Source organism: Eubalaena glacialis, chromosome 4 (genome assembly GCF_028564815.1).
Source record: "Eubalaena glacialis isolate mEubGla1 chromosome 4, mEubGla1.1.hap2.+ XY, whole genome shotgun sequence".
NCBI lineage: Eukaryota > Metazoa > Chordata > Mammalia > Artiodactyla > Balaenidae > Eubalaena > Eubalaena glacialis.
The window spans coordinates 186,572,093-186,600,009 of NC_083719.1; the positions used below are offsets into that span (position 1 = coordinate 186,572,093).

The 27,917-nt window shown below is 60.5% G+C and overlaps 2 protein-coding genes across 6 annotated transcripts in view; both read right to left on the minus strand.

Moving 5' to 3' along the window:
* Positions 1 to 524: 524 nt before the first annotated feature.
* WDR18 (WD repeat domain 18) lies at positions 525 to 6,658 on the minus strand. Of its 2 annotated transcripts, XM_061190940.1 has the most exons (11): positions 6,414 to 6,658; positions 5,102 to 5,212; positions 3,802 to 3,935; positions 3,378 to 3,519; positions 2,738 to 2,881; positions 2,585 to 2,649; positions 2,375 to 2,499; positions 1,982 to 2,148; positions 1,238 to 1,306; positions 876 to 1,003; positions 525 to 693 (listed from the first exon to the last, which is right to left on the minus strand). In XM_061190940.1, the coding sequence occupies exons 1-11, from the start codon at positions 6,654 to 6,656 to the stop codon at positions 621 to 623; spliced, it is 1,401 nt and encodes a 466-aa protein (XP_061046923.1). In that variant the 5' UTR covers positions 6,657 to 6,658; the 3' UTR covers positions 525 to 620. The 2 variants fall into 2 exon arrangements, with proteins under 2 accessions (XP_061046923.1, XP_061046924.1); XM_061190941.1 differs by having other exon boundaries at positions 525 to 1,003; positions 6,414 to 6,657.
* A 6,611-nt stretch (positions 6,659 to 13,269) lies between these two features.
* The window catches only part of ARID3A (AT-rich interaction domain 3A), a 33,038-nt gene continuing 18,390 nt past the window's right edge, over positions 13,270 to 27,917 (minus strand). For 3 of the 4 annotated variants that reach the window (XM_061190943.1, XM_061190944.1, XM_061190942.1), the window contains exons 4-9: positions 19,182 to 19,296; positions 18,220 to 18,403; positions 17,606 to 17,853; positions 15,165 to 15,446; positions 14,101 to 14,199; positions 13,270 to 13,623 (exon numbers count right to left, since the gene is read on the minus strand). In XM_061190943.1, coding sequence (XP_061046926.1) covers positions 13,448 to 13,623; positions 14,101 to 14,199; positions 15,165 to 15,446; positions 17,606 to 17,853; positions 18,220 to 18,403; positions 19,182 to 19,296 — 1,104 coding nt within the window. In that variant the 3' untranslated portion in view covers positions 13,270 to 13,447. Of the gene's footprint in view, positions 13,624 to 14,100; positions 14,200 to 15,164; positions 15,447 to 17,605; positions 17,854 to 18,219; positions 18,404 to 19,181; positions 19,297 to 21,758; positions 21,832 to 27,917 lie in introns of all 4 variants that reach the window. The other variant, XM_061190945.1, reaches the window with a different exon arrangement.

Consider the following 27,917-nt stretch of genomic DNA (forward strand, 5'->3'; position numbering starts at 1 on the left):
CACTAGCTAAAGACATGAACCAGGAGCTAGCCCCCAGCCGAGGTCATTACAGCACCTGCTAAGTCATGTGGATTTCCTGGACCATTAAGCAGACTGTCATTTGGGGGCAGCTTTCTGGAAGGTTCCATGGGCAGCCTGAGGGCCCACCTCTCGGCTGGGCTCCAGGTCCCAGCTGGTGGTGTCCCTGTCTCCCCTTGGCAGTGGGGGTGGGGGTGGGGCCTGGCCTCCCTCCGGCCCCTGACACCAAGAAGGTTCTGGTCAAGATGACCCTGGCCCAGAATTGGCTGCCACCCCAGAGCCAGCTGCCCTGACCCAGGTTGGGGGGACGGGACCAGTGTGACTGCACTTCTGTCCCTGAGTCACTCCTGCCCCTGGGGACCTCGTCCTGCAGCTCCCAGAATGTCCCTGTCCCGTCCCACGGGTGGCATGGCCTCTGGGTCATGGAAAGGCACTGGGGCGGCAGGTGAGTGAAGAGGTGAGAAACCAGGCTTCTCGACGCTAGATCTGAAACTCGGACCCTGTGATGACTACGGTGAGGTCCCTGAAGCAGGTCCCGCCACCGGGGTCCTGAGCCCAGCGTGGGCACAAGGAGGCCGAGAGGCAGGATTTCAGGTCTTTTGTTAGACACGGCACAGCACCAACACGACATGGCAGATCACGGGAGGACAGCGGGTCAACACTGGACCACGGCCCCTGGTGGGCAAATCCAAATGATAGGACGCCGGCAGAGGATGGGCTCGGGCCTTGGGCCTCGGGGTCTGCCAGCCAGTCGGGAGGGTCCTGGGGGGAGCCCAGGGGGCAGGTCCGGGTGTGGGTCCGGGCTACGCGCGCGCTCACTGGGCCTCACTTGGCCGGGGTCGGGCACACGCGCTCACTTGGCCGGCCGAGTGATGATGCGCGTGGAGAAGTCGAATAGGTCGCGGTTGATCTTGCGCAGGTTCCGCACCTCGTCCTCCAGCTCTGCCACGCGGATCCGCAGCTGGTCCTGGCCACCCAGCACGTTCTGGGGGAGGGGCGGCAGAGTGCTCAGAGCGGGAGGGGGCCTCAGACATCCCACCGGCAGGCAGCGGGGCGGGGCTGGCACTGACGGCCACTGTCCCCACCGTCCATGACGGAGGGTGGGGCGGGGGCACATCCCTTCCAACCCACAGCCCAGGCCCCCTGCCGCCCTTCCCTCCGGACAAGCCCCCATCTTGGGCCCCGCCCCTCCCCCATCTTGGGGCCTCTCCCCGCCCACCTTCTCCAACGTGCTGCACATCACCCCGTGCAGCTGTTCCACCCGCTCCAGGTAGCTGGGCTCTGACCCCTGGAACAGACAGGGTCGCGTTAGCCAGCCACTCCCATCAGGCCTCGAGGGACGAGCAGCCCAACAGTCGGCTAGAGCCTCCAGCCCAGTGAGATGATGCACCCTGCTGCTGCCCAGAGGCCATCTGTCTCCCGCTGGACCCCGTCTGGGCACGCTGCCCTGGGCCAGCAGCCCGGAGCCTGGCACAGCCATCCATCAGGCCGCCGAGAGGAGCGTGGACAGCCCCGAAGGCTCGTGTGACTCCGAGGCGCAGAGACAGCAGACAGAGCCCGGCCTCAGTGTGCAAGGCTAGCCACGCTGAGGACAGGCAGGGAGGGGCCCCGGGGGCCTGGAGGGGCAGGCAGGCCGTCATGGAAGGGGGTCCCATGGGCACTGGGGCTGTGAGCTCTCCCGCCACCCAGCTGGAGAAGGTGGCTGCACGTGCACAACCTCTGGGTCCTGATCGGCCCCTGGAACAACACCCTGTGCGTGGCCCGCTCCCTCTCTGGAAGGTTCCAGGGCTTCCTGAGGTCAGGGACCAGCCATCAGGCTGGCCTCAACGACAAGGGCAAAGAAGCCTCTTCAGCAGAGGAGAACGTGGAAGGTCCCCACCAGGACCCGACCTGAGGGCACCCAGAGCCACACCGCAGAGGCTGAGGCCCAAGGGTGGGGGTCCCAGCTGAGGGTGAGACATACCTGCTGGTGGAGGCCCAGGCGCAGCGTGAGGCCCCCGTGGCGCGGCTCATCCCCATGCTCCGTGCCCAGCAGGTGCTTGTTGAAGTGGGGCAAGGGCAGGCCGGGCCTGAAGTCAGAGCTCAGCATGCTGATGGGCGCCAGCATGATGCAGGCGTTGGTCACGGGGCCTGGGGCGGGCAAACGGCGATCGGGACCCACCCTCAATGGGTCCGGGCTCCCACCCTCCGCTCCTCCAGCCACCCACCTGGCCCTGACACTCCCGTGCATTCCCGTCCGCACCCTCCACGAGGCAAACCCTGGGTCCTTGCTCCAGCCCTGGGCTGCCCGCGGTGTGGATGAAAGGGCAAAGCCCCCCGGGCCCAGGGCCTCCAGGAGGGCTGCGCGCGCGCCCACCTTTGAGAGCCACCGTCCTGAGGCACTGCTGGCTCTGCACATCCCAGAGGCGCACCGTCTCGTCGTGGGAGCCCGAGAGTAGCACGCTGCCATCCGTGGACACTGACAGGCAGGTCACCTGGTTCCTGGGGACAGACAGATCACCTGGCACCCGGGGGAGGGTGGCGCAATGACCCCCCCCCCACCTCCTGGTCGACCCCATCCCCGTACCTGTGCCCTCTGAACACCTTCCCGTGGTCCTGCTCCGGCTGGAAGCTCTTCTCTCTCTGCCCAGGCTGTGGAAGTGGGAGGGCCGGTGAGCACAGGGCACGGCTGCGTCTCAGCCCCAAGCCATGCACCCCCCAGCCCCCCACGCCCACTCACCCAGGTGCAGAGGTCGACCTGGAAGATGGAGCCGTCACTGCCACCGCAGAACATGTGATGCTCAGCCAGGTCCATGGTCACGGCCATGATGCTCACGTCGAAGAGCACAGACAGCAGCAGCTCGCCGGAGGAGATCTCCCACAGCTGGGGGCGGGGGCGGGGGCGGGGGCGGGGGCATGGGTCTGAGAGCGGCTGCGCCTGGCCGGGAGACTCTGGACGCCACAGGAACCTCAGACAACAGCTGTCACCACGGGGGTCTTGGGGATTCAGGGACCTGGTTCTCACGCTGGGACCCCTCGCCACCACCGGCTTCAGTTACTGCAGCCTCCAGGCCACCACCAGGTCAGCCCTGGACTGCCCCAACCAGGGACGAAGACTTGAGGACTCCCTCAAATCCCCTGAGGCTTGGCCAGGAGCTGCCAAGTGCAGTGGTCAAGTGGGAATTTCCAAGCCGACACAGGCCTGGACTGCCCCCCCCACCCCCGGACGTCCTTGAGGCCGAAGGCAGCGGGGGATTAAGAGCTGTCTGGACCCACCAGCCAGCGGGAGAAGATGATGCTCTGGCTCCCATGGGCCAGGAACCCGCCAGCCGCCGGGCTCAGCTCACAGATCCACTGCAGGGGTCAGGGCAGGGCCCTACCTTCACTGTCTGGTCCAGCGAGGCGGTGGCCACCCGGGCCAGGGGCCCACCAAAGCCGCAGTGCAGGTCTGTGATGGGGAGGGTGTGGCGAGACCACACGTGCCGGGGTCCGGGGGTCCGGGAGGGGTCTGCCTGCAGCACGCTTGGGGGTGGGGGTGGAGCCGGATCTCAGCAGGGAGGGCGGCCCACATCTCGACGCCTTTATACCCTGTCTCCGGGCAGTAACCAGGCTCCCTCACCCGAATAAAAGTCCTGGGTAGCTGCCCAGGGCCCCATCCTCCTGGCACCAGCCTACCTGACCCGGAGCCCCTTCCCACCCCGGGGCCTGGCCTCTCTGCACAGCAGGTTCCCCGCCCTCATGGTTAAGGCCTTGCCCGGCCAGAGACTACAGCCGGATGGGGAGCCACCAGGGCCAGGGCTCTACCTGCAGAGGCTCCAAGCCAGCACCAGGCAGTCCTTGCCCCCCGAGACGAAGTGGCTGCTGTCCCCCGTGAACTGTAGGCACGACACGTCCTGGTAGTGGCGGCTCAGGATGACCAGAAGGTTCCCCGTGGAAACCTGGGGAGGCGGAAGGGCACCGGGTCACGGGGAGCCCTGACGGAGGGCCCACGGAGGGCCCACCCCAGGCCCCCTGCACCAGGGCTTGGCCTGCGGCTCTGAAGTGAACAGGGAGGCTGGGGGGTCGTGTCCCCTTGGGTCCTGCCAGCACCTGTTCCCACCCTGTCCCCAGTGAGATAACACAGCCCCAGGGAAGGTGTGAGCGAGGGGACAAGGCCGAGGGGGGCTGGTGAGGGAGGGTCTCTCCAGGATCGGCTGGACCCAGGGCTGATCCTTGCAGCCACAGCTGCAAGTCACCATCTTCCGAGCTGGCTGGCGGGGGGCACAGATGCTGCCGTGGGTTGAACTGTGTCCCCCAGACACACGTGTCCACGCCCAACCTCCGGAACCTGTGACCTCCCTTGAACAGGACATAATCTCTGGAGACGTAATCAATTCAGATGAGGTGACGTGGGAGTGAAGTGGCCACTGTCTCTGTAAGAGGAACACCTGGACACAGACACAGCCGCTCACGCCCCGCAAAAGGAAGGACAGAGCCTACACACAGAGGAGGATACAGGCGTCAGAAAGCCCCCAGCCTGCACGCCAGCCTTCGGTCGGCCCCGTGGGGCGCCCCCTCGTGGCCACAGCTCACGCTGGCCAGGAATTCTCCAAGAGGGTGGGGAGCCAGGACCACACAGTGTCCCCCATCAAGGAGGCCAACCACCTGAGACGTCTGCTGACGGTGGACGGGCCGCTGACGTCTGCCCACACCCCCTGCACCAGCTTGGCAGCGAGCAGAGGGAGGATTTCTACCACAGGGCGACCTGCCTCCGTTTCTCTCCCTGCGCCTGAGCAAGGCCTCTTAGTTTCAGAATCACATACTGAGGTTTAAGAGCCCCGGGGTGAGATTACCAGCTCCCTCTCATCTCTTCGGGCCTCGGACAGTCCACAGAGAACAGTCGGTTCTCTTTGCTGATCTCTGGGGCAGCCAGGAAGGTCGTTTTGCCGGTGCCGAGGTCACGAAAGGCCTTATCTTGTTGCCTCAGATCCTGCACTGTCTACGCAGGAAGTCAGGTGAGCTTCCCCCCCAAAGTAACAGATTGTCGGTGACAACTGGGTCAGTGATCTCAGCTGGCAGCCCGCGGGCTGAGACCGCCACCCCGGTTCTGTGCTCCTATGCTCACCTCCCACAGGTATATGCTCTCTGCGATCCCTGCCAGAACGTAGAGGCCGTTGGGCGACGTGGTGAGACAGGTGACCGGTCCGGGGCACATGATCTTCTGCTGAAGCTGGTCCTAGACAAAGAAGAAGCTTCTGAGTTTCATGCCTGATGGGGGAGCAGGGGGAAGTGAGGCCAGTGGGAGGGGCACCCAGACAGCTGGTAAGTCCAGGAGTACTAGAAAGAGGAGTTGGGGACAGAGGTGGTTTGACCAAATCCATGGTTCAGGAACGGGGGTATTTGCTCCAGCTGAGGCTTTGCAGGGCGGGGGTGGAGGTGGAGGCCTGTGGATTCTCCTGAAAAGCAAGACAGCACTGCGACTTCCCGTGCTCCCAGTGCCGGGGGAGGGGGGGAGGGGCCAGGTTTGGTCCCCAGGGAACTAGATCTCGCGTGCCCCAACTAAAGATCCCGCACGCGGCAACGAAGATCCCGTCTGCCACAACTAAGACCTGGCGCAGCCATATAAACGAATAAATAAATATTAAAAAAAAAAAAAAAGGCAAGACAGTGCGTCTCTGGACTGGGGGTCAGAGGAACCGTCTGGCCACTAGGCTTTCGTCCCAGTCCTGCATCCCCTGAAGTCTTGCCTGGGACCTTGAGCGTCAGTTTCTAAATGTCTAAAATGGAACAACTTCTCGAGTTTGTGTGTGGACCACACCAGGCAGAGCCAGAACACAGAGCTTGCCGAAAGAGATGTCAGCTGGCAAAAACAGGTGGCGAGCAGCTTCAGGGGCTGCATTTTGAAGTTTCTGTAGAAGAAACCGTGGGCCCTAATGGCAAAAAATAAGCGTCTTTTTAGAGGTGATAAATACACGAATCTCCGGGCTCCCCCTCAGCGGGCTCCCCCAGGCCTTGGACCTTCACCCTCCAAGCCCACGATACCCACGGAACCCCTAAGGCAAACTCCTTTCAATTACACTTCCCGCCCCACGCCGGCTCCAGCGCGGGGCCCCCAAGGGACCCACACCCAGCTCTCCTTGTGCGCGTGCGCACCGCTGGCTGCCCAGAGGCCCGCCCGCCACACCTCCAAGCCGCAGCCCACCCTCAGCTCGGCGCGTGCGCGCAGCGCCCTAACCGCTCCTACCGACGCCGGGCGCGCGGCTCCCTCCCCCCCCAAAAAGCCCCCAGACCCGCGCGTGCGCAGAGCATCCTAACAGGATTCCCCACTTCCCACCGGGGTTCAGGGCCCGTGCGGCCCCCACCGCCCCCCTCTTCCGACCCCAGGCCCGTGCGCCCCGCGCATCCCGCCAACGGCGCCCGGGCGCGCGCCGCCGAACCTTCCTCTGTAGCTCCCAGGCGCTGATGTAGTTCTTGCCCAGCTGCGCCGCCAGCAAGTACTCGCCATTGAGCAGCGCCAGGCCGCGAGGCCCGGCCTGGCCGCCGCGGTATGTGAGCAGATTGGCGCCCGAGTGCAGCTCCCACACGACGCAACTCCACAGCTGGGCCGCTGAGTCGGTACACACGGCCACCTCCATGGGCGCCGCCATCTTTCCTTCTCCACCGCCCCGGACATGTGTCATCACCAGCGAGACGCGGGCGACTGCGCCGTGCCGGCTAGAGCGGTGCCCACGTTGCCCGGCTCCCGGCGGCTGGCCGACCTGAGCGTGCGCACAGGACTCGGGGAGGGGGCCGCCCTGTGAATCAGGTGGGCTCTTCTTTCCCGCTCCGCGGAGAATCAAGGGGCGCACCGCCTGGTTAGAGATCTTGGAAGGAGATTTCTTCCAAAAATAGATGGAGAAACCAAGGCCGAGAGTCTCCTGAGAGCAGTTAGTAGCTTCAGAGCCTGGAGGTCTGGCTTGGCCATTTCCAGTGGGCGCTTTTGGTCAAGCACTCAACCTCTCGGATGATGATGATGATGATTTTTAACGTGCAGATATTGAATACCGACCTCACAGGCCCGAATGAGACATTGCACGTAAAACAGACTACGCACCTAACATAACAGGTAGCTGGTGTTCAAAACGTAGTTAGACGCATATTCACGGATCCATCGTTCGCCTCCCCCTGGACCTCTCTTCTTCGGGGGCCACAAAATCCACATCTTTATTTCGGCAACTTGGTGCGGGTCGAACAAGTCGCGAGCTCTGTCTGGGGAGCACCCAACAATCTCGCGTCACCGCTGCCGGCCGCAGGCCACGTCTACAAACAGTGCATTTTAAAATGTGGTATTAGTTGTTAACCTTTGAAAAGGGGGAATTTCGCTCAGGAGTCACGGTCTCATGGCTGTCCTGGGCGGCGTACCCACAAGCAACGTTGGGGAGACTGGGTGCGGGGTGCGTCCCCCAACCCGCTCTGCCATCCGAGAGGGGATGGTGGAGAGGAGAGCGGAGGAGGGGCCTTCCTGGAGGAGGAACGGCGCCCGGAGCCTGGGGCTCCGCAGCCCTAGGCCCGGCCGCCAGGTGGCAGGCTCGAGCCACCGACCGGGATGCCGGTCGGAGTTGCTCCCAGCCCAGGGGCCACCGCAAGAAGCAGCAACCGGGAGGAGGGGCGTCAGGGGGGACCTGCCTGAATTGGAGGAGGGGCTTCCCAGAGCAGGTGTCCTTAGAGCGGGAACTAACAACCTGAAGAGAAAGAGGGGCAGAGGTGCGTGCAAAGGCTCTGAGGCAGATCATGGAGGGGGAAGCTGGATATGGGGACCTGGATTTTATTTTATCCCCGGCGGAGGGTGGGGGGAGGTCATGTGAAACTGAAGAACTTTTGTAAATTGAGGAGAGCTGGGTGTCCAAACCTCCAGAAGCTGCCAAAAGGGGACACTGAGGCAAGGACCATCTAGTCCAAAGACAGATTGGAGCTAGAACCAACTGTTCCTGATTTCCACCCCCAGAACCGGCTGATGCTCCCTCCCTGGTTCCTCAAACTTTTTTTCTTACTGTGAATAAGAAAAATGAAACACTTTGAATGCTAGTTTACATTTTTCAGATACTGTTTTCCCAAAACCACATCTTTCTTTGAATCCTGAATCCTGGGCATTCTGTGGAGCTCCATTTGAGAATGGGCACATTCTGCGACCCCCGGGGGTGGACCAAGGTAGCCTTCTTCTAACCACCAACTCAGGGCTTGAAGCTGGTCCTTCTGAGCAGCGGAGCAGGTCACTGCACAGCTCTGGGCCTCAGTTTCCCCATGTGCAAATCAGGGATGCTGATTCGAGCCCTGGGTGTGTGTCCTCATCTGCGGAGGTCTGGCCTGGAAGTTGCCAAGCACCCAGGTTCCAGGACGCAGGATGGGCCCTGCAGGTTCCGGTTGCAGGGGGACCAGTTGTGCAAACAGAAGTCGCTGTTGTGGACACTCAGGCAGGGGCAGTCCGGGCTTTGCTGGAGGGCAGGGCAGCTGGAGTGCTGGCCCGGCCCCCTCCCAGGCCTCTCTCTCCACTCCTCCTGTTTCCCCTCCACCCCTCCCGGGGGGACCCAGCTCGGCCAGGCTGCTGTGTGAGGTCAGAGGTCACCCCACCCCCAGCCTGGTTCCGGAATGAGGACAGACCAGTTGTGTCAGAAGGGCAGGACAAAAGCCACACTTTGGGGGCCTCTCGGACCACCCAGCCACCAGACCTCCTTGGTGCCAGCCTGGCTCCTGGTCCTAGATCCACTAAATCCTAGGCCTGGAGGGCATGAGGCTGGCGGCGGGAGCAGGACGGGGAAACTGAGGCACAGAGGTCTGCACAACCCCTCCGGGTCTAAGCCCCGCATTCTTCATTCCCTACACATGTACTGAGCGCCTCCTGTTTGCAGGCCCAGGGTACACACTGCCCCATCTCACCCCCTGCCCACCTGGGGCGGCGGGGACCCAGAACAAACCCAGCAGCCCTGGCCTTTGTGGGGCCGCCCCGTTAAGTGCACTAATGGTGGAGGGGAAGGCGGATGACTCAAGCGAAAACCCTCTTCTTTTTCCGGCGTCCTTTCATCCAAACCTTCCTTTGGCTTCTGGTGGGCTCCCGCAGCTCCGCTGATCAGACATGGTTTTGAGTTTCACCTGGGAGGCTCCCTGGGCCTCCTCACAAGCACAGAGCAGGAGGCCCAGCAGACGGGAGGCTCCTCAGGGATCTGGGAGGCTGGGGAGGAGGTGGCGGGGCCCGACCTACTCCCTGCTTCCCCCCTGCCCCAGGGCTGTGTGACCTCAGGGCCTCTTGCCCCATCTCTGGGCCTCTTCAGAGGAGAAATGAAGATGTTGGACAGGCCGATCCAGTTTGCTGAATGGGCCTTTTTAAAACAAAAAAACAAACAAAACAAAAAAACACTTTTCCTTTACCTCCCTGGGGGGGCAGGGGGCTCTGAGGGGCAGGTGGGTTGACCCCTGTCCTCTGACCTCTCCTGGTCCCCCAGGCCCGCAGAGGCTGGAACCACGTGGATGGGCCACAGGGAGGCATCTGCAACAGGAGGAGTGAGTTGTTTTTCCTCACTCAAAGCAGACCTGGGGGCTGACCCCGGCGGGAGGGACCGGCCCAGGCCAGCCGTGGCTGGAGCAGGTGGCAGGGGAGCCAGGTGGCAGGAGGCCCGCCCTGCCCACCATCCGGCCACGCTGACCTTGAGCCCGTCACGTCCTCTGGGCAGGGGGTGGGGGCGAGAGGTGGCTGAGGAATGGATGCCCAGAAAATCCTGCTGTGCTGGTTTGCCTGTGTGGGGTTTCCCTTCCACGTGCCCTGAGCCCAGGGGTTGCAAACTGCCCCCAGGGCTGAGCCCGCTCCTTGGTCTGCTTTCCTTGGGGCCACAAGTCAAGTGTAGAAATGTGGACTGAACCACAGCAGGAAGGCTGGGGGTTGGGGGGGCAGAGTGGACCCCTGTCACGGCCAAGACTGCTTGGGCTGCTCCCAGTGGGCGTGGGGCAGCTCGTGCATCTCACCCACAGAAGGTCAGGGTGACACCACCCAGCACTGCTGACATGGGGGAGGGTCGTCCTCTGTGGGCCCCCCGCCCCCCCCACTCCATGACAGGAGCGCACACATCCCTGGACGTGGCCCAGTGTCCCCTGGGGGGCACAGTCCCTGCTGGACGCCGTCTGGGTCAGGCCCTGTGCCTTCTGCTGCCAGGACCCAGGGTGGGGGTGGGGCGACGCCCAAAAAACCACCACAGGAGCCGTTCTCTGTTAAAAGTCAGAAGTGTTTTGTCTTGTTTTAATATTTCATCAGCTTTACAGGGTTACAATTGTCTTAAATATTTCTGAAGTTTAAATACAATCTGCATAATAATGTTATAAAATGTAAACTTTCAGTGTTCTTTTAAATTTCAAAATCACACCTTTTTTTTCTTTTTTTCTTTTTTTGGTCTTTTTTTTTTTTCCCCCTCCCTTTTAATACCTGAATGTCCTGCAAAAACTGAAATAAATCGTCACAGGCTGCCCCGCCGCGGCCAGGGCGCGACAGGCTGGGCCCGGCCAGAGGTAGAGAGTAGTTTTACATCTTTTTATTAGAAGTTTTTTTTTTCCCTTTAACCTGAGTTCAGGCGCGGTCCCCACGCCCTCTGACAAACCCCAGAGAAACTGAAATTTCACATGTCAGGAATGAAAGGCTGAAGTCATGTTTGCCAAGAAAAAATGCAGAAGCAAAATTAAGGGGGAAAAAAAAAAAAAAGGATGGTAGTGGGCAAAAATGCTAACAGTGAGAAAAGTGACTGTACAAACACACAACTATTACAAACCAACCCGCCACCCCATGCCCCGTCCCGCCCCCCGCCCGCCCCCCAGCCGGACAGCTACAGCCCTGCGGCCGGTTTGGAGGTCACAAGGAAGGTTCTAGAAGCAGCCCATCCACAAGCATCTCCAGAGCAGGGGAGCCCCTGGAGCTCCTCTCCACCCTGAGTTTGGGGGTCCCCACCCTCAGCATGCTGCTAAGCCCCACCTGTTCTGGAATGAACAGCACTCAGCCCCCATCCCCGTCCCGGTTTGCATAAGGGGTACTGAGCGGCACCCCAGAAACCCCCACTGACAGGCGGGGTTGGGAGTGTGGGGGGCTGATGGGGGCACCCCAGGCAAAGGCAGGGCCCCCTGGGGGCTGAGCGCCCGCTGGCCCCGGGCCCCCCTCGCGTTTCCACGGCCGGTAGACTCCCCCCATCCTGGGCCCACACCCCCCCACCCTGTCCCCTACAATCATCAGCGTCGCCCAGCACCGCAGGCACACCCTGAGTTAGACCCGGGGGAAGGCGCCTCTCCTGCAGGACACCCGCTCCCCCAGACACACGTGGATGCTCAACAGGACGCACGGGGGTGGGACCCTGAGCTGGGGGCTGGTGGGGGTGGGCGGCCGGGCGGGGGTTTTGGCATCAAAAGTCAGACCTGAGGTAGAAAGAAACTCGCAGCAGAGACCCCCCCCCACGCGGCCGGCAGAATGGGGGGCGGAGGGGGGGGCAGAGGGCAGCCTCCCACGCTCCTGCGGTCAGGTGGGGGGAGAGGAGAGGGAGAAGGGGGGGTGATGGCGAGAGGGGAGCAGATTGTGTCTGGGGACAAAAGGATCTCCCTCCCACAATGATTGTGCCGCTGCAGTGAGAGACGGGAGGGGAGAACCTTCCAGAAGGAAAAGCAGGAAGAAAGCCCCGCGCCCAGCGCTACCCCCTCCTGGAAGGGTGGGGAGCGTCAGCGACCCTGAGATATACCAAGGAAACGGGCTCCCTCCCAAAGACTGGGGTGGGGGTGAGCTCAGGACCACCCTCACGGTCTGCAAGGCAACAAGATGACGCCTGGGTCTGGAGGCGGGAGGCGGCCTGCGGTGCCCTCCCGCTCCGGGCTCGTTAGGCCGGGCTCCCTGGGCCCAATTAGAGGTTCCAGGCTCACCCTGGGAACAGCTGAGTTCCTCCCACCCCACCCCGAGGAACGTGAAAGAGCGCTACCTTGTGGGAGCTACGGCCCCACCCAACACCACCTGGTCCCCCGGGACCCCAAACCGCGCCTGGGTTTAGGACGGATGTGCAGCTCGCCTGGTGGAGACCTTCACCAGCCCTGAACTAATGCCCCCCCAGCTGTGCCCCACCCGATGCCCACCTTCTGACCCGGGGGACGGGGTCACAGAGGGAGGGGCGCGGCCCCTTCTCGGCTTCTATTTAGTTCCTTTAGTTACTGCAGGGCCCCCAGGAAGTAAGAAGGGACAAAGTGGAGGAGATGAAAATGCTGGGGGGAGGGGTGGTGTTCAGAGTGCCGTGGCCCCACAGAAACCCTGCCCTGAGCTAAGGCCGGCTCACCCCTGTCCCCCGGCATGGACAAGTCTCCAAAAGCAGCCCTTTCAGGCAAGGGAGTCCCCAGGCCGTATTCATCCCTGAGACAGGAGCCTGGGGCTGACAGGTGAACCCCCTCCCAGCACTTTCTCCTTTCGAGTTAAGACTTTGGGGTTCCTGACTGAGGAGCCCCGCATGAAGTAAGAACAAGTACGGTGATGTCTACCATTCAACATTCCTGCTCCCCTTCCCCGCGGACCCCTGGCACGCAGCCCCTACCCCAGCCCGGCCCACAGCACCTGAGTTGATCGGCTCTGCTGACTCTAGCCCAGGGATCCAGTGTCCTAGGCCCGCCAGCTGCCCACTGCGCCACAGGAAATGCACAACCGAACCCAAATCAGTCATGGGAAAAATAAAAAGGGTATTACTTTTTTCTTTTTTCTTTTTTTTTTTTTTTTTTGCTTTTTCAAGTCCAGTTTCCCTGAATGAACACAAATATATAGATATATATATCCTTTTCCTAGGTTTGATTCCTCCCCCAAGAATAAAATAGAATATTTACAAAACAAAACCCCCGAAACCTCTTAAAAACCCTACAGACTTTGAAGTTCACTATTTCTTTAAAAAAAAAAAAAAAAGTTCCCGTAAGCAACAAGAAAAGAAATTCAACTGATCTTGGCTCAGGGGTTTCATTCAACTCAAGGAGCTGGGTGTGGTGAGTGTGTGATGAAGAGGGGGAAAAAAAAAAAAAAAGGGAAAAAAAAACAGATAAAAATGAAAAAACACAGTGCAGGGATGTATGAGGTAAACAGGATTGGCCTGTCCAAACTAGACACCAGTCCACGTGGGTCCACCAGGGCTGCAGGAAAGCCCTAGGAGACATTTGCCTCTCTTGTTTCTCATTTCCTTTGCTGCTCTCACAATTCATCTCTCTGAATGTCCGAAACCTGAGTAATTCAAGTGTTCCTTGGTTTTCCCCTGTTTTATTAAATTTTCTTTATATATATATATATATATATATATGTATATATATATTTTCTTTTCTTTTTGGCGTTAGCTGTCGCTCCTTTGTGGATACCTCCCCTCCCCACCCGTATCTCCCGCCATCCCGGCCCCTGCTTGGCCCACCTGGACCCCCTGCCCCGTCCGGTGGGCTCCCAGGGTGAGGAGTGTAGCGGTTAAGGCAATGAGTTATTTGAGGTAGAAGATGCGGGGGGTGCAGACAACCCTGCTGGCCCCGCCTGGCTGCCCGCGCTGCTGCTGGTCCCGCTGTTTGCTCCCCGGCTGCTGCCACCTCCGCCTTTGCTGGGAGCCAAGGGTGGCGTGGGGGCCGGCGGCTGGGCGAACAGCACTCCTGGTGCAAGGACAGGAGACAAGTCGTGGAGAATTTAAAAGATCATGTGACAGGTGCGAGGGATTCCTGAGCGCTGACCCCCTGTAAAGAGCGTGCCCGCCCCCCTACCCCCGGCTTCCAGGACACCACCATCTCCTCAGCCTCCCCCCATTGGGGGGGGGGGTCTTTACAGCAACCGAGCTGTTCTGTGTCAACATCGCCACCTGGTGGTCTATAGGAGCCATGGGTCTGATCACATTTTTTTTAGAAGGAACCTGGAAACATCGTTTGCTATAAGATATATAACACAGGATATGTATTTCTGAGCACTTACTCTGTGCTGAGCTCCGTGCTAAGTATAGGACACAGACTATCTCGCTTGAGTCTCATGAGGGAAGAGGTCTGGGCTCAAGAAGCCACACCCCCCGGGGGGGCGGCAACCAGGACTCGGGAGGGAGAGATGTGGTCAAGGTGGGCATGGGGGCTGGGTGGTCCTACCTGTGTACATGATTCCATTAATCTCTACTGACATGCTAATACTGTTGCTGCCATTGGTGTTGGTCAGGTTCGCAGCCGAGTCCTGGCGGCTCTCGGAGCCTGCGGGAAGAAGAAAAACCACCCTTTGTAATCATAAACCCACCTATGCAATGATCTGGGTCACGTGGGTCACCCACCAGACGTGAAGCTTCACGAAGCGCTGGACAGGATCTCTCAGCAGCGCACACAGTAGGTACTCAATAAATACTTATTGAATAAGAATGAATTTGTCTCAAGTTTGCTTTTTTCTTGATTACAAGTATTTTTTCTTTTTCTTTTTTATAATTTTTACTGGACTATAGTTGATTTACAGTGTGTTAGTTTCAGGTGTACAGCATGATTACAAGTCTTAAGCGGTGTCCCCACACCCAAATCATGTCATTCTTTTTTTTTTGGCTGTGCCACGTGGCTTGTGGGATCTTAGTTCCCCGACCAGGGATTGGACCCAGGCCCTCGGCAGTGAGAGCGCAGAGTCCTAACCACTGGACCGCCAGGGAATTCCCCATGTCATTCTTTTTAATGACCACAAAGTATTCCAGACTTGATTCATGAATTCCCCTACTGATGGACACACTAGTGACCTCATGCAAATAACTGCAGTGAACATCCTTGAAAACCTGTGTTTCCTTGTTTCCCTACATTAGTTCTGCTCTAGATACCAAGCAGAATCACCCAGTCATGGGGCAAGCACATTTTCTATTTTTAAAAGAGATTGCCAAGTTGTCACCTATTTACGTTCCCACCAGCAGGACCGATGGGGCCCATTTCCGCACATCCTGACCAACGTTTGATATTATCAAACTCTGACGGGTGAAAAATGGTATCTCCTCGTTAACTTGCAGATCCCCAACTAGATGGCGTTGAACAGTTTTTCCTATGAGTTTATGAGTCACAGCTGCCCATTTCTTCTACTGGTTTGTTTGCCTTTCTATCTTATTGATCTGTAAGCACTCTTTACACATGGTGGCTACGAGGCCCTTGTGTGCATGCAGGAAGCACAGAGGGTCTGAGCGCCAGGGTGGTACCTTGGCTGTTGATCCGGATGCTCATAGGCAGCTGGGCCGTCATGGCCAGAAAGTTCTGCTGTAGCGCTCGCTGCATGAGCCTCTGCTGTTCCTCTGCCACCAGGGCCATCTTCTTCTCAGGAGGCTCCCCAGACTCCAGCTTCTCCCGGAGCTGCTCCAGGGCGGCTGCCTGTGCCGCCACGGCCGCCTGGGCCGCTACTGCCTGGGCTGCCACCACAGGGTGACCCGCCAGGGAGACTGGCAGGCGGCCGGGGACCGTGATGGGGATGGCCGAGTCCTCCTCTGGACAGGAGAGAAGAGGGGTTGGTGGCCAGAATGGAACAGAGGTGGCCCACTCCCCACCTCCCACCCAAGGTAGGAATGTGCCCCCTTGAATACCTCCACCGATGGGGTGCTCACTTCCTTTCCAGGGAAGTGGACAGGTTTTTGAAAAGACACAAGTGCTATAAGATCCTTTCTAGTATCAGGCTGACATCAGATACCAGCATAATGGTAATATAGGTCATGGTGACAATACTAGTTACAGTGACAGTATCATAGTAGTATTTAGCATTAGTGTTATAAAGAGACCACAGTAGCACATATTACATATAACACTAGTTACGACAAGAGCTCACCACATGTCTTGTCTAAAGCACTTAACGTGAACCGTCTCAACAATCCCATAACCACCTAGTCACCCTTTTCTCCACTTTACCACTGAGGAAACCAAGGCTCAGAGAGGATGGATAATTTTCCTGAGGCCACAGACCTGGAGAGAGGTTGAGCTGAAATGAAATCCATGCAGCCCAACTCCAGAACCAGCTCCTAACCATTCCCCTGCCCTGTGGTTGAAACAAGCGTCCCCGTGGTTCCCACCCACTGGTCCCACTGTCTCCTCTTCTGACTCTCCCTCCCGTGGCTATCCCTGGTGGCCTGGGGCTGCCTCTCCAGGAGGGTCCCCACTCCAAACTTTGCAGTTGCCAGGCCCTCTGCCCTGGAGTCTCTGCAGCCCTTTCTGCTTGCCTCCCTCTCAGCTGAAAAGAGCCCCTGGGACCCATCAGAACCAGCTTTTCCTGGCCCCCTCAGTAGCTCCATTAGGTCCGAACCTCTCTCTTATCCGCCCCCGTCCTCCCTAGCTCCAGCACAGGACCTCGCATGCAGCAGCTGCCTAATGACATTCACGGGTATCGCTGCAACTCCCCAAGGCTGGGGGGTAAACTGAGGCTCACAGAGGCCGGAGGGAGCTGACACTGGTGAGACCCCATTCACCTTAAGATCTGACCAGCCCCAAATTTTCATGGCGCTGTGAGGATCACCTTGGATCCCCGGGCCAAGCTTGGGAAGTAGGGAGTCACAGCTCATGTGGCAAATGAGAAACGGAACCTCGGACAGGTGCACCGACCTGCTTGAGGCTGGGCCACCACATGTGCTGTTGGTGCTTCTGTGTTAGCGAGGATTCAGAGACTTGCTGGAAGAGGGGACTGTGATCGGCTGGTGATGTCTGCCATGGATGGGGACTAGGGGTGGGGGGCTGCCAGCTACCTGCAACCCCAGGCCTGTTGCACGCTGGGCATTTTACACACTGAAGGCTCCCCAACACCCCCACAGAGAAGGCATAATTTCCCCCACTTTACGTGTAAGGAAAGCTGGGCTCAGAAAGGGGCAGTGAGCTGCCCAGGGGCACCTAGCAATAGCTTCAGGGGTGGTTAAAGAGTCCATTTGATGACCCACACGACACCCTTGGTGTCTGGTGGGTCAGTGTGTTTAGGAGGATTCTAAAGCTCAAAGGGAAAAGAACACAGTGATCAGCTAGTAATGTCCGCCACGTGCAAGGGACTAGAGAGAACGACAGCGATGAAAAGCATCAGCCTTGGACTTCCCTGGTGGCGCAGTGGTTAAGAATCTGCCTGCCAATGCAGGGGGCCCAGGTTTGATCCCTGGTCAGCGAACTAAAATCCCACATGCTGTGTGGCCAAAAAATAAATAAAAAATAAAAAAATCAAAAATAAACAAACAAATAAATAAATTAATTAATTAAATAAAAACACCAGCCACAGGCAAGTGGACTGGGCCAATGCTACAGTAAAACAGTGATTAATTAGTAATGTCTGCCACGGGTATAGGATGGGAAAATTGGGCTTGATTTGCCATGTCTGCCTTGGCATAGAACTGGAGGAAAAAATTATTGATTCGTGATGTCTGCCGAGGGCACAGGTTCAGGGGAAATGAATTAATTAGTGATGTCTGCCTGCTACGGACCTGGGGCTGGAAAAATGGCAATTGATTAGTAATGTCTGCCACAGGCACAGCACGAGCAGGTTGGCCGCCCTCTTACACACCAACTTTGGGGTCTATCATCCCGGTTACCCAGGGAGGGGAAAAGGCGGCCCCCTCCCTGGGACACACTGCCAGGCTGAAGCTGAGTCAAGATCAGGCCCCAGGCCCCATGCAGCCCTCACCTTTCTTGATCTTGGGGGCTGGGGTGATGGAGCTGCCGTTGGTGCTGGCGGCCAGGCCCAGGGAGGACACAGGGAGCTTGGGCGAGGAGAGCATGCTGTGGGCCCCGCCCGGTGAGTAGGCGAAGAGGGAGCCCCCAAAGCTCTGGCGCCGGCCCTCCCTCCGGTTGCTGTCGATGGCCGCCTGGAGCTCATTGGGGTTGCTGAGGCCACGCTTCTCACACTCGTAGGGGTACAGGTACTTCATGTACCTGCGGGCAGGGGCAAGGGGACAGGATGGCACCTGGGATGTCTCTGGGGTCTGCATAAAGCCAAGCCCTGCTGCAGCACCAGCTCCCCCTCCCCATCCCCATCCCGCAGCTCTGCCCGGAAGCACCCGGCAGCCCTCCAAGCCGTGGTCCTTGCCTGTGCTGTTCCCTCTGTCTCAATGCCTGTCCTGTGACATGTCCCCATCCCCGTCCCCACATCGACTACCTGCTATTCCTTCAACACTCAATTTGCATAGCCTCAGAGCCAGGACATTCCACCCTCCACCCTGTGCTCTGGCCGCCCACCCCCCCCCCCACTCCTCCCTGCCTTGGGTCCTTCCTGCCCAGACGCCGCGGGCGGGCACTCACTGGGTGCGCAGTGTGAAGGCGGCACTGGTGATGGACGTGGGCAGGTTGAGGCCCTTGGTGATCTCCCGCCACAGCTTCTTGTTGATGACCTCCACCAGGCCGCCCTTCTCCGTTACCAGCACGTACAGCATGAACAGGTCGAGCACCTGCTTGGCCATGATGGGGATGCGGTTCACGGGCGTCCCTGCAGGGAGGGGGGGTGCTGTCACCTGGGGTGGTGCCCGACGCGTCGGTGAGAGCGGGTCCCCTTGGCATAGCTGACCTGGGGCGGCTCACTCTCTTGCGGGCCGTCCCGGACGCTGTGAGGGGTGGAGCAGCCTCCCTGCCCCACCCACTGGATGCCAGGAGAGAAGCCCCCAGTGTGACAACCACAGCTGTCCCAGGCGTCACCCAGTGTCCCCTGGGGGCAGGGTCGCCCGGGTGAGACCCCTGCTTGCGAGAGCCCTGAGGAGGCAGCTCTGCCTCAGTCTCTCCATCAGTGATCTGGGCTCATGCTGCTCTCACCTGGGTGGGTGAGGGGGGAGCTGCAGGGCCAACCTGGGGGCCCAGCATGAGAAACACAGCCGTTGTTATTCCTCCTACAGACAGGACAGCTTCCAAAACAACTCTGCTGTGTTGGGGGCTTTGCAGTGGGGGAGGGAGGGCTTGATTAATCCACTTTGCAGCTTAGACAGTGGGAAGGTGGGCCAGACCTGGGAGGGAGGGAGGGAGGGAGGCTGGGGGTGGCCCAGCCTCAGGAGGGGGCTCCTCCCTAAAGACAGCCCTGCTCCCATCTTACACCCACCCTGATGCTCCAAGCCCCTGCACACGCCATCTCCCTGTCACCCAGAAGCCCCAGCCGTGGGAGCCCTTAGGTCTCAGTTCAGCCTGCCTGGCACCATCCTGGCTGAGGGTGGAGAAGCCCCCACTTAAACCTCTCTCCCTGGCAGTGAAAGTGCGGGTTTACTGTCTGTGGCCCCCACCTGCTGTCCTGCTCACATGGGGTCCCCCGGCGCCCAGCCTGGCATACAGCAGGTGCTCAATAAACAGTGAAGGTTGATGGCCCCCATCCCAGCCCTGGGGGCATGCTTGCCGCCCCTGCAGAGATGGCAAAGGGAAGCTCCAGGATGGGCTCCTGCTCCCTGCCCCCACCGTGGACAATGCCCTGTACCCAGGACCCTGCTTCCTGGTCCCCCCTCTACAAGCTGGACATCCCGGAACCACCTCCTGCCAACCTTGGCCACTGCTGGGCCCTTCCCGGGTTGCAAAATCCCCAACGAATGAAGACCTCCTGGAGTGGGTGGAGGAAGATGGGCCTCAGACCCCCACGCTACCCACTTCATTTTCCAGCCCAGGAAGGAGAGAGAAAAGCAACGCCAGGTGTCAGCAGCACACCCAGCCCCAGAGATGCGCCCACAGCACCCACCCGGCCCACCCAGGACGCTGGTTTAGGCTCTGCATTGGGAAAAAGAAGGAATCACATCAAAGCTCCTCCTGGGACCCTGCGCCCTGGCTCGGCAGCCAGGCGGCGGATGTTTATAGAAGGAGCGGGGCTGGGAGAGCACAGAGAGGCATTGATGGAGGCAGGCGGGGGTGGGGGGGGCGATAAGGAAGGGCGGAGAGGTCATCAAGGAAACTGCAGGAGGGTGGGGTGCAGGCAGGACCCCTCCTCCATGTCCAGCCCCCAGAGAATTCTGGGAGATATCCAGTTGGAGGTTTTTACTTTGTGATGTGGGGGAAAGACTACTTTATTATGGGATGCAGGACATGGTATCCAGATTCTCAGCCCCAAAGCCCCCGACTCCAATTATAGAGGGGAGGGTTCAAGAGGAAGGTAGGGAAGAGAGGGCCTTGGAGTTGGGTTTTGAGGGTTGCATAGGAGTTTGTTGCTTCCTGTCCTCCAGGAGCACCTGGCTTGGTGAGGGAGACAGGGCTGGACACAGACCCTTGAAGCCCTGTGTGGCCAGGAGCTGGGGCCCCCAGAGGACCCCAGCCTCACCACTCTGGGGCAGCTCACCATACTTCCTCTGTGCCTCCAGGACACCGGGAGCCCAGTCTGGGGCAAAATGGGTGGGCTCCGGGCCTGGGAGCTTGGAGCCCCATGGTGGGGGGAGGGGTAGTGGGGGGCTCAGGTAGGTGTGGACAGGATGATAAAGGGTGGGTCGATCTCTCTGACCACATGGGGGGGTGGGGGGGGGCGGGGGGGGGCAGCAGGCCTGGCTGGGTCTGGATTCCTCCACCCCTGGCACAGGAGGGGTTAACGTGGAGGCCGCAGCCCCCTCCCCTTTCATCTCCTTCCCTTCCGGCCTGGGCCTGGTTGGGTCTGTGTTTACAGAAGCTGCTGGCAGGGAGGCGCAGGCAGGGGCCCTGGACAAAGAAGCCGCCTGGCTGGCCCCTGCAACAGTCATAGCCCATGCAGCTCCCCTGCCCGCCCCACCCACCCCCGCCAGCCCCGCCCCAGCCCCGCCCCTTCCTGCCTCTGTGGCTCAGAGGCCCTCTCCCCTCTCCAGGCCTCAGTTTCCTTCCCTGAACAGTGGGGGTCGTGATAACCCTGCTGGGGGGGTGTGTGGGGAGGAGGTATCAAGGAAATGAGCCCCACCCGCAGTGGGTGCTCCTGGGACCCCTGGCTGGCTGGCAGCTCTGAGCTGAGGGAGGGCCCTGGGGACCCTCTGGGTGCCCTCCTCCCCCATCCTCCCTGGGCCTGGCTCACCCTGAATGCCCCCGACGTCCCCCAGCGTCTGGGCCGTCTGTTTCCCCACCTGGACACCCACCCAGACCAGTCCCTGCTCCCCAGGCCTGGCCTCCGTCCCTGGTCGCCTCGCTGTTCTCAAGGCCGCGTCTGGCATCCGCCTCACCCCAGACCCCAGGGCGTAGGGGAATACAGGTGGCTTGGGCCTGGTACACTGTTGGTGCATAATAACTGTGGACCTGGCACTCAGCACATCTGGGGCACTGCCACATGGGGGGGAATGTTGGTGGCCCACCTTACAGATGGGGGAACTGAGGCCCCAGTTCGGAGCAGGGAGGGGCCTGGACCCAAACCTCCCACCAGTGGCGGCAGGAAGGCCAGGCTCTAGCCTGTGGGGAGCTTCTGTCCTGCCACCCAGTGCCCGCCCGCCTGCCTGACTGGGAATCCAACCCTGCTCCCCAAACAGAGGGCAGCCCCGCTGCGGGGGATCTGGGGAGCCAGGACCCCATTGCGCCCGGGTCTCAGCAGCAAGGGAGAAAGCCTGGACTGTCAGTTCTGGGTTGGGGCCCTGAGACCCCCCCCCCACCCAAGGACTTACCCCTCAGACTCTCACAGCTGTGTCTCCCCCATCAGACTCTCAGGGCTGGGCTGTGTCTACTGTCAGATACCCATGGCAGGATGGTGCCACTTCTCTCAGACCTCCCCCACCACCATGGCAGGGCTGTGTCTCCCCCCTCAGGCATCTCTTGGATGCCTCCGGCCACAGAGAACTCACTCACAGCCTCGCTGACACACCTGCCCCGGGCAGTGGCCAGCAGGGCCCCCCGTCCTGCGTGCTCATATCCGGGACTTCCCGGCGGGCAGGCCTCACCTCGCTTCTGCATGAAGCTGAACAAGTCATCCAGGAACTCCTTCCTCTTGGGGTCCCCGTCCAGTTCGTAGAGCTGCGACGGCAGGGAGGGGATGGATTAGTTGGTGCCAGAGCTTGGGTGCGGGTGCCACGTCCACATGGCACGGAGGGCCAACCGAGGGGTCCCGGCCCCAGACCCCCGGCCCCCACAGTCCAAACATCTCCTGAGGCCTGCCCCCGCCACTGTCAGACAAGGACCCTGAGATACCTGTCCTGGGGCGGCCGTAACAGCTGACCGCACACTTGGCTTAAACCACACAGATTTATCCTCTCCCGGCTCTGGAGGCCAGCTGTCTGAGATCAAGGTGTGGCAGGGCTGTGCTCCCTCCAGAGGCTGGGGCGGGGGGCGGCTTGGGGGGATCCTTCCCGCCTCTTCCAGCTCCTGGGGCTCCAGGTGTCCTGGGCCTGTGGCTGCATCACCCCGGCCTCTGCCTTTGTCTTCACGTGGCTTCTCCCTGTGTCTCTGTGTCCAAATCCCCCTTTTCTTATGGGGCATCACTCACTGGCTTTAGGGCTACCTCATCTCCACCCGTAACTAATCACATATGCAAAGACCTGATTCCCAAATCATGTCCCGTTCACAGGTACCTGGAGCTCAGACTTGAATGTGTAATTTTTGGGGGCACAATTTATCCCACCTAGACCATCGCCACCATGAGGATGGTGGACGTCCAGCACGGTCCACCAAGTCACACACATGTGCTCCTGAGAGGCGGCCCATTGTGTAGCTGAGGCACAGAGGCAGGCCTGAGCCTGGAGTCAGGACTCTCGGGGAGTCAGGACTCTTGGGGACTCAGCACAGGCTCTCTCCTGCGCACCTGCTGCCTGGGTTCACCAGTCACCGGGGCGGGGAGAGGGCCTCGGTCTGGGCTATCAGCGGGGCAGGGGGTCCCCAGACTCAACCCTCAGCTCCCAGGTGCTGGCAGGCAGGGGAAGCCAGCAGAGATAATTAGAGAGCAAAGTTGGGAGGGGAATTTGCCGAGGGGGGCAGTGCAGATAGTAGGCTTCAAATTAAGCTTTGGGGAATGCAGTCCCCATGGCCACCTGGACACAGAGCAAGTGGGACTGTGTGGGGCCTTGAAACCACCAATTAGCCCCGGCTGGGATAATCCGTCATCAGGGCCCAAGAACACACTGATGCCCAGCTCCTGCGGTATGGGACATCCCCGGGCCTGGGGAGGCAGGGTCCTCGGGTTGGCTACCCCTCAGCCACCTCGCCCCTCTCTGGGCCTCAGTTTCCTCATCTGTGTAATGGAGAGAAAGTGGGGCCCACAGGGTACAGGCCGGGGGGGCCAGGAGCCCAGACCTGGGTGGTCGAGGCCGGGTCTTTGTCTCCACCCTGCCAGAGCCAGGCTGGCCAGCTGCATTCCTGCACTGATTTATGGTGGCCAGGGAGGCCCCATTTTTCCCCCTGCCTGAGGGGTGTGGGGCCTGCAGGTGGACCTTCCCATGGGCATGCACCCGCCTGGGCCGCCTCCACCGCCCCTGCCCCATCCCCATTCCCCCTGCCCGCAGGGCCCCCAGCACTGTGTGCGCCCCTCGCCCCCCTCTCCCCTCAGCCCCTTCATCAGATCCCCATGATTGACAACCTGGTCCAGTCTCCTATCTGTCTGCCTGGCTGGAACGTCGGGGATTTTGTCTGTTCTGTTTTCAGTGTCTAAAATGGGGCTGAGTGTCTTAAATGCTCGTTAAGTGAACCCTGATTTTCTCGGCCGCAACGTGGGCCAGGCTGGGCAGAGAAGATCAGAGAGACTTGTGGGGAATTGCCCTCAAATTCCCATCCAGCCGGAACCTCAGGATGGGACCTGATCTGGAAATAGGGTCTCTGCAGATGACATTAGTTACGATGAGGTCCCAGAGTAGGGTGACTGGTGTCCTTATGAGAGGAGGAGAGACACAGATACACACGGGGAGATTGAGGCAGAGACTGGGGTGACGCCTGGAGCCCCCAGAAGCTGGAAGAGGCAAGAAGGACCGTCCCCTGGAGCCTGAGCAAGGCCCAGCCATCCCCTGACCCCAGACGTCAGTCCTCCAGAACTGAGAGTAAATCCCTGTTGTTCTAAGCTGCCCAGTTTGTGGTCATTTGTTATGGCCGCTCCAGGAAGCTCACAGGGGACCACCGAACCTCAAGCCCTTCCTGACGAGGGGGCGACATCTCCTCCCTTGAGATCCCGACCCTGGTGGAGGGGGTTCCACCCGGCATGAACCCCTTCCTGGGCCCAGCTCCCACAAGAGAGCCCAGTGCTCCTCCTGCCTCAGTTTCCCCATCTTTCAGAGACAGTGGGTGATAAACACAATAGCTTCACCCGGAGCTCCTGGAACCATCAGGACCTCCATATTCCAGGTGGGGAAACTGAGGCTCAGGGCAGCGAACAGCTGTCGGGCAGAGGCGGGCCGGCTTGGTAGGGGGCCCGTTAACTCCCAGGCCAAACGGTGGGCGGGCTGCCATGGCACGGCCAGACCCCCGAGAGGCCAGGGCATTGTGCGAGGCCATAAAGGGGGTGGGCAGGCTGCCGACAGAGAAGGAAGCTTTAATGGCTGTGGCTGTGGGCAGCCGACAACAAAGACGGGCAGTAAAGGCCGCCCCAGCTTTATGGGGCTCTGGGCCCAAGTTCCGCACCCTTGCAGGGTGTGTCCTGCCCTGGCCAGCCGGCTAGGGCTGCCCACCAGGCCTCAGGGATGGGGGAGCTGCGGGCGGTGTCCAGGCCCCCTGTGGTGGTGTCCAGGCCCCCCTCGTGAGCCCCTGGGCCCGGCTGCCTGTCCTCACAAGGCTCTCAAGCCACACAGCTGGGCCACAACACATCCTGAGCCACGCCCAGGCCTCGGGCCCACCTGGGCCCTCTGGCTGAAACCCTGTCCCTTTCTGGACGGACCAGGAGGCACTGTCATACCCCGAGCTGCAAACCCAGGCTGGAGGTTGGGCAAAACCTCAGGAAACACCCCCGCCTTGGGCTGAGGCCCCAGATAAACTGCCCCACTCTCCCCTCCCCAGAGCCTGATTTCCCCGGGGCCACTGCACGCTCTGATCACGGGGCCACCTCCACCTCCCGCCAGTTCTGAGGACACCCCGCCTCTCTGCGGCCACACGTCCCAGAAGACCTGCCAGGGCCGCTCCCAGCTGACCTCTCACCAGCCTTCCCGCTGCTTCTCAAACCCGCCAGGGGCCGCGGTCCCCGCTCCGGGCCTTTGACCTGGCAGCTCCTCTCTCGGAATGCCGCCCTGGCTGTGCCCTAGCTCTGTCCCCGCGGGCTTCCCCGTTGTCGCCCAGGTCTCTGTTCCCACATCGCCCTGGAGAGAAGCCCCGCGTGCCTGTGCTCTCACTTGGAGCACATGCACCGATCACGGGCGACTCTCCTGTGTACCCCACTCCCCCGCACCACCAAGCCGCATGGGTTTACACACTGGTCTGGTCTCCTCTCTACATGCCCTGGTAGGGTGTTCGGGATTTTGTCTGCTTGGTTCCCAGTATCTAGAATTGGGCACCCAGCAGCTGCTTCATAAATGCTCGTTAAGTGGACCTTGATTTCTCAGTGCAGCATGGGGGTGGGACCCCCTATCCTTTCCCAAGCCCGAGATGTGTCCGTGCACAACCCACACTTCAGGCCACCTGCGTCCTGGCATCGGGCAGACAAGGGTCTTGGGGGCGCTTGGAGTCTGCCCTGCTGGGTTCACATCCTGTCCTCCCCAAGCCGCATCTGTGAAGGCGGTACAGAACCCCGAGGATGTGGGTGTGGACATGCGGGCCTGGGCTGGGGGCTCCCACGCACACACCTCCCTTCCCGTCTTCCACCTGCCGGGCGGGGTCACCGGGACAGGCCCCGCGCCCCTCCGCCGGTCTCTGCTGTGGCTGGGCCCCTACCCAGCGACGGAGGGCGTGCATCCGCTAGTTACCAAGGCTGGACTGCCCGCGTGTCCATCTTCCCCTCCCCAGCACCACCCACTTCACAGACGGGAAACTGAGGCACAGACCAAGCAGAGCCAAGCCCCCACCCCTGCTGAGCAGCCAGAGGGGTCTTCCCCGGGCAGCCTGGGCGAGACTCTCCCCTGCCTTACAGTCTCCCATGGCTTCCCATTGCCCCCATCAAGGACCTCACTTCCCCTGCGGTCACTGCTGGCCTGTCACCTCCTTGCCCTCCCCTGCCTCTGCTCGGCCCCCTTGGGCCTTGTCATGCTTTCTGAGCAAGAGGCACAGGCCCTCACCTCAGGGCCTTTGCACCTGCTGCTCCCTCCTCTGGAATGCAGTTTCCCGGATCTCCGCAAGGCTCCCTCCTTCCCCTCCCAGCCCCTCCTCACCCTCTGACCCCGGCCTCTGCCTCAGTTTCCTTTGCAGCAAAGGCGCAACCCAGCCTCATGCCACACATGGATTTCTCAGTGGACACTCGACCACGTTGGGAAGGTGATGAGCACGAAAGGCCACCTGCCTCGCTCTGGGTCCAGCCCAGGTGGGAGGGGGAGGCTGGAGGGGAAAGGAGGGGGTCCCGCGGAGGGACCCCGCCACCCACCCTTCCGCAGAGGGTGGAGGGGCCGGTCTGCAAGGAGGAAGCAGATAAAGCCGGGCAGGCTCGGGGTCAGGTAGTGGGCGGGGGAGGGGCCAGGGAGGAAAAAGTGAGATAACCTCCCCTCCCCCAAGTGCGCAAGGGGCAAACAGGAAATTCTTGTTTGTGGCGAAAGGTGAGCATTTTCACTACCACCAGCTTCGAGGAGCTCCCAGCCAGGTCAGTGGGTTGTGCTGCTGACCAGGCCTCGATGACCCCCAGGGTGGGGCCCCCTCCCCCGAAGCCGCCCTGCGGGGACAGCAGACCCCTCGGGAGCCAGGGCACCACGCATGCCCTGGGCCCACCTGCCAGCCTGAAAGAGGAGGACAGGCCCGTGGCCTCCATCAAACCACAAGGGGGGACCTGGTGCAGGGGGGAGGGGGCGCCCCCAGGGCCGCCCACACGCGGGAGACCCCTCCCCGGCACCGTGTCCCCAGCTCCAGCCTGCACGGGGCCCAGGGCGGCGACCAGCCCAAGGCCGAGGGGCCCCAGCTGTAAAGAAAGCACCCGCTCCAGGGCCCCCAGGAGGAACTTTGCCCCCTTAACGGTGTCTGCTCAGCCCCCCTCCCGACACCCAGGCGGCTCCAAAGTCCGCGGGGCCCTACCTCGGATGCACGAGGCCACTGGGCGGCAGGGGGACTCCAGGAGTGAGGCCGTGTCCTTGGACGGCAGATACAGGGACAAAATCAGGAGAAACCGGGAGCGTTCGGGGGAATGGCAACCCCCAGCGCCAGAGAAGAACAACCTTGTCCCTGGCAGCCACCAATGTGGCAGGGAGAGGCCCACATCTGGGAACAGGTGGAAAAGGCCCCCTCGTGGTTTTTTTCTTTTTTTTGGCCCCACTGTGTGGCCTGTGGGATCCTAGTCCCCCGACCAGGGATTGAACCTGGGGCCCCTGCAGTGGAAGTCCCAAATCCTAACCACTAGACTGCCAGGGAAGTCCCGAAAAAGGCCCGTTTTTGCACTTGTGTCCAATACGGCTCACGGGCAACCAGAGAAGGATGGCTTCCCCCACGGCCAGAACGGCGGGAACAGACACCGTCCATGTGTGGGGACCATGGGGACCCCGCTGAAACCCTGGCCCTTGGAGGGGGTCTGGGAACGGACAAGGATGAACGGTGGAGTGAGGCGTCAGGCAGGGCTGGCGCCGCCCGGGAGCCTCAGGGCCTTAATCTCACCTACCTGGTCCTGGATCGTTAAAAAAAATATTTATGGAGGTGAAAGTCACGTAACACAGAATTCACCGTTTTAAGGTGAACAATTCAGTGGCCTTTGGTGCATTGAACATTGTTCTGCAACCACAACCCCTATCTAGTTCCAGAACATTCCATCACCCCAAAGGAAGCCCCGTCCCCATCAGCAGTCACCCCCCTCCCCCTCCCCAGCCCCTGACAACCACGAATCCACTCTCTGTCTCTGTGGATCTGCCTGTTCTGGACGTTTCCCATCAGTGGAATCACACACTGTGTGTCCTTCTGTGTCTGGCTTCTCTCACTGAACATCGTGTTCTCAGGGTCCATCCACGTTGTAGGAGTGTCAGGGCTTCACCCCTTTTCATAGCTGAGTGATGTTCCCGTGTGTGGAT

What these genes read in the sequence shown, in the direction of transcription:
- WDR18 (XM_061190940.1), bottom strand. Translation starts at nt 6,656, where the DNA reads ATGACACATGTCCGGGGCGGTGGAGAAGGAAAGATGGCGGCGCCCATG. An exon ending in CGCTGGACCAGACAGTGAAG is followed by an intron (nt 2,882 to 3,377) that starts GTAGGGCCCTGC and finishes CCCCGCCCCCAG; the next exon opens with CTGTGGGAGATCTCCTCCGG. An exon ending in TGTGCAGCACGTTGGAGAAG is followed by an intron (nt 1,004 to 1,237) that starts GTGGGCGGGGAG and finishes CCCCTCCCCCAG; the next exon opens with AACGTGCTGGGTGGCCAGGA.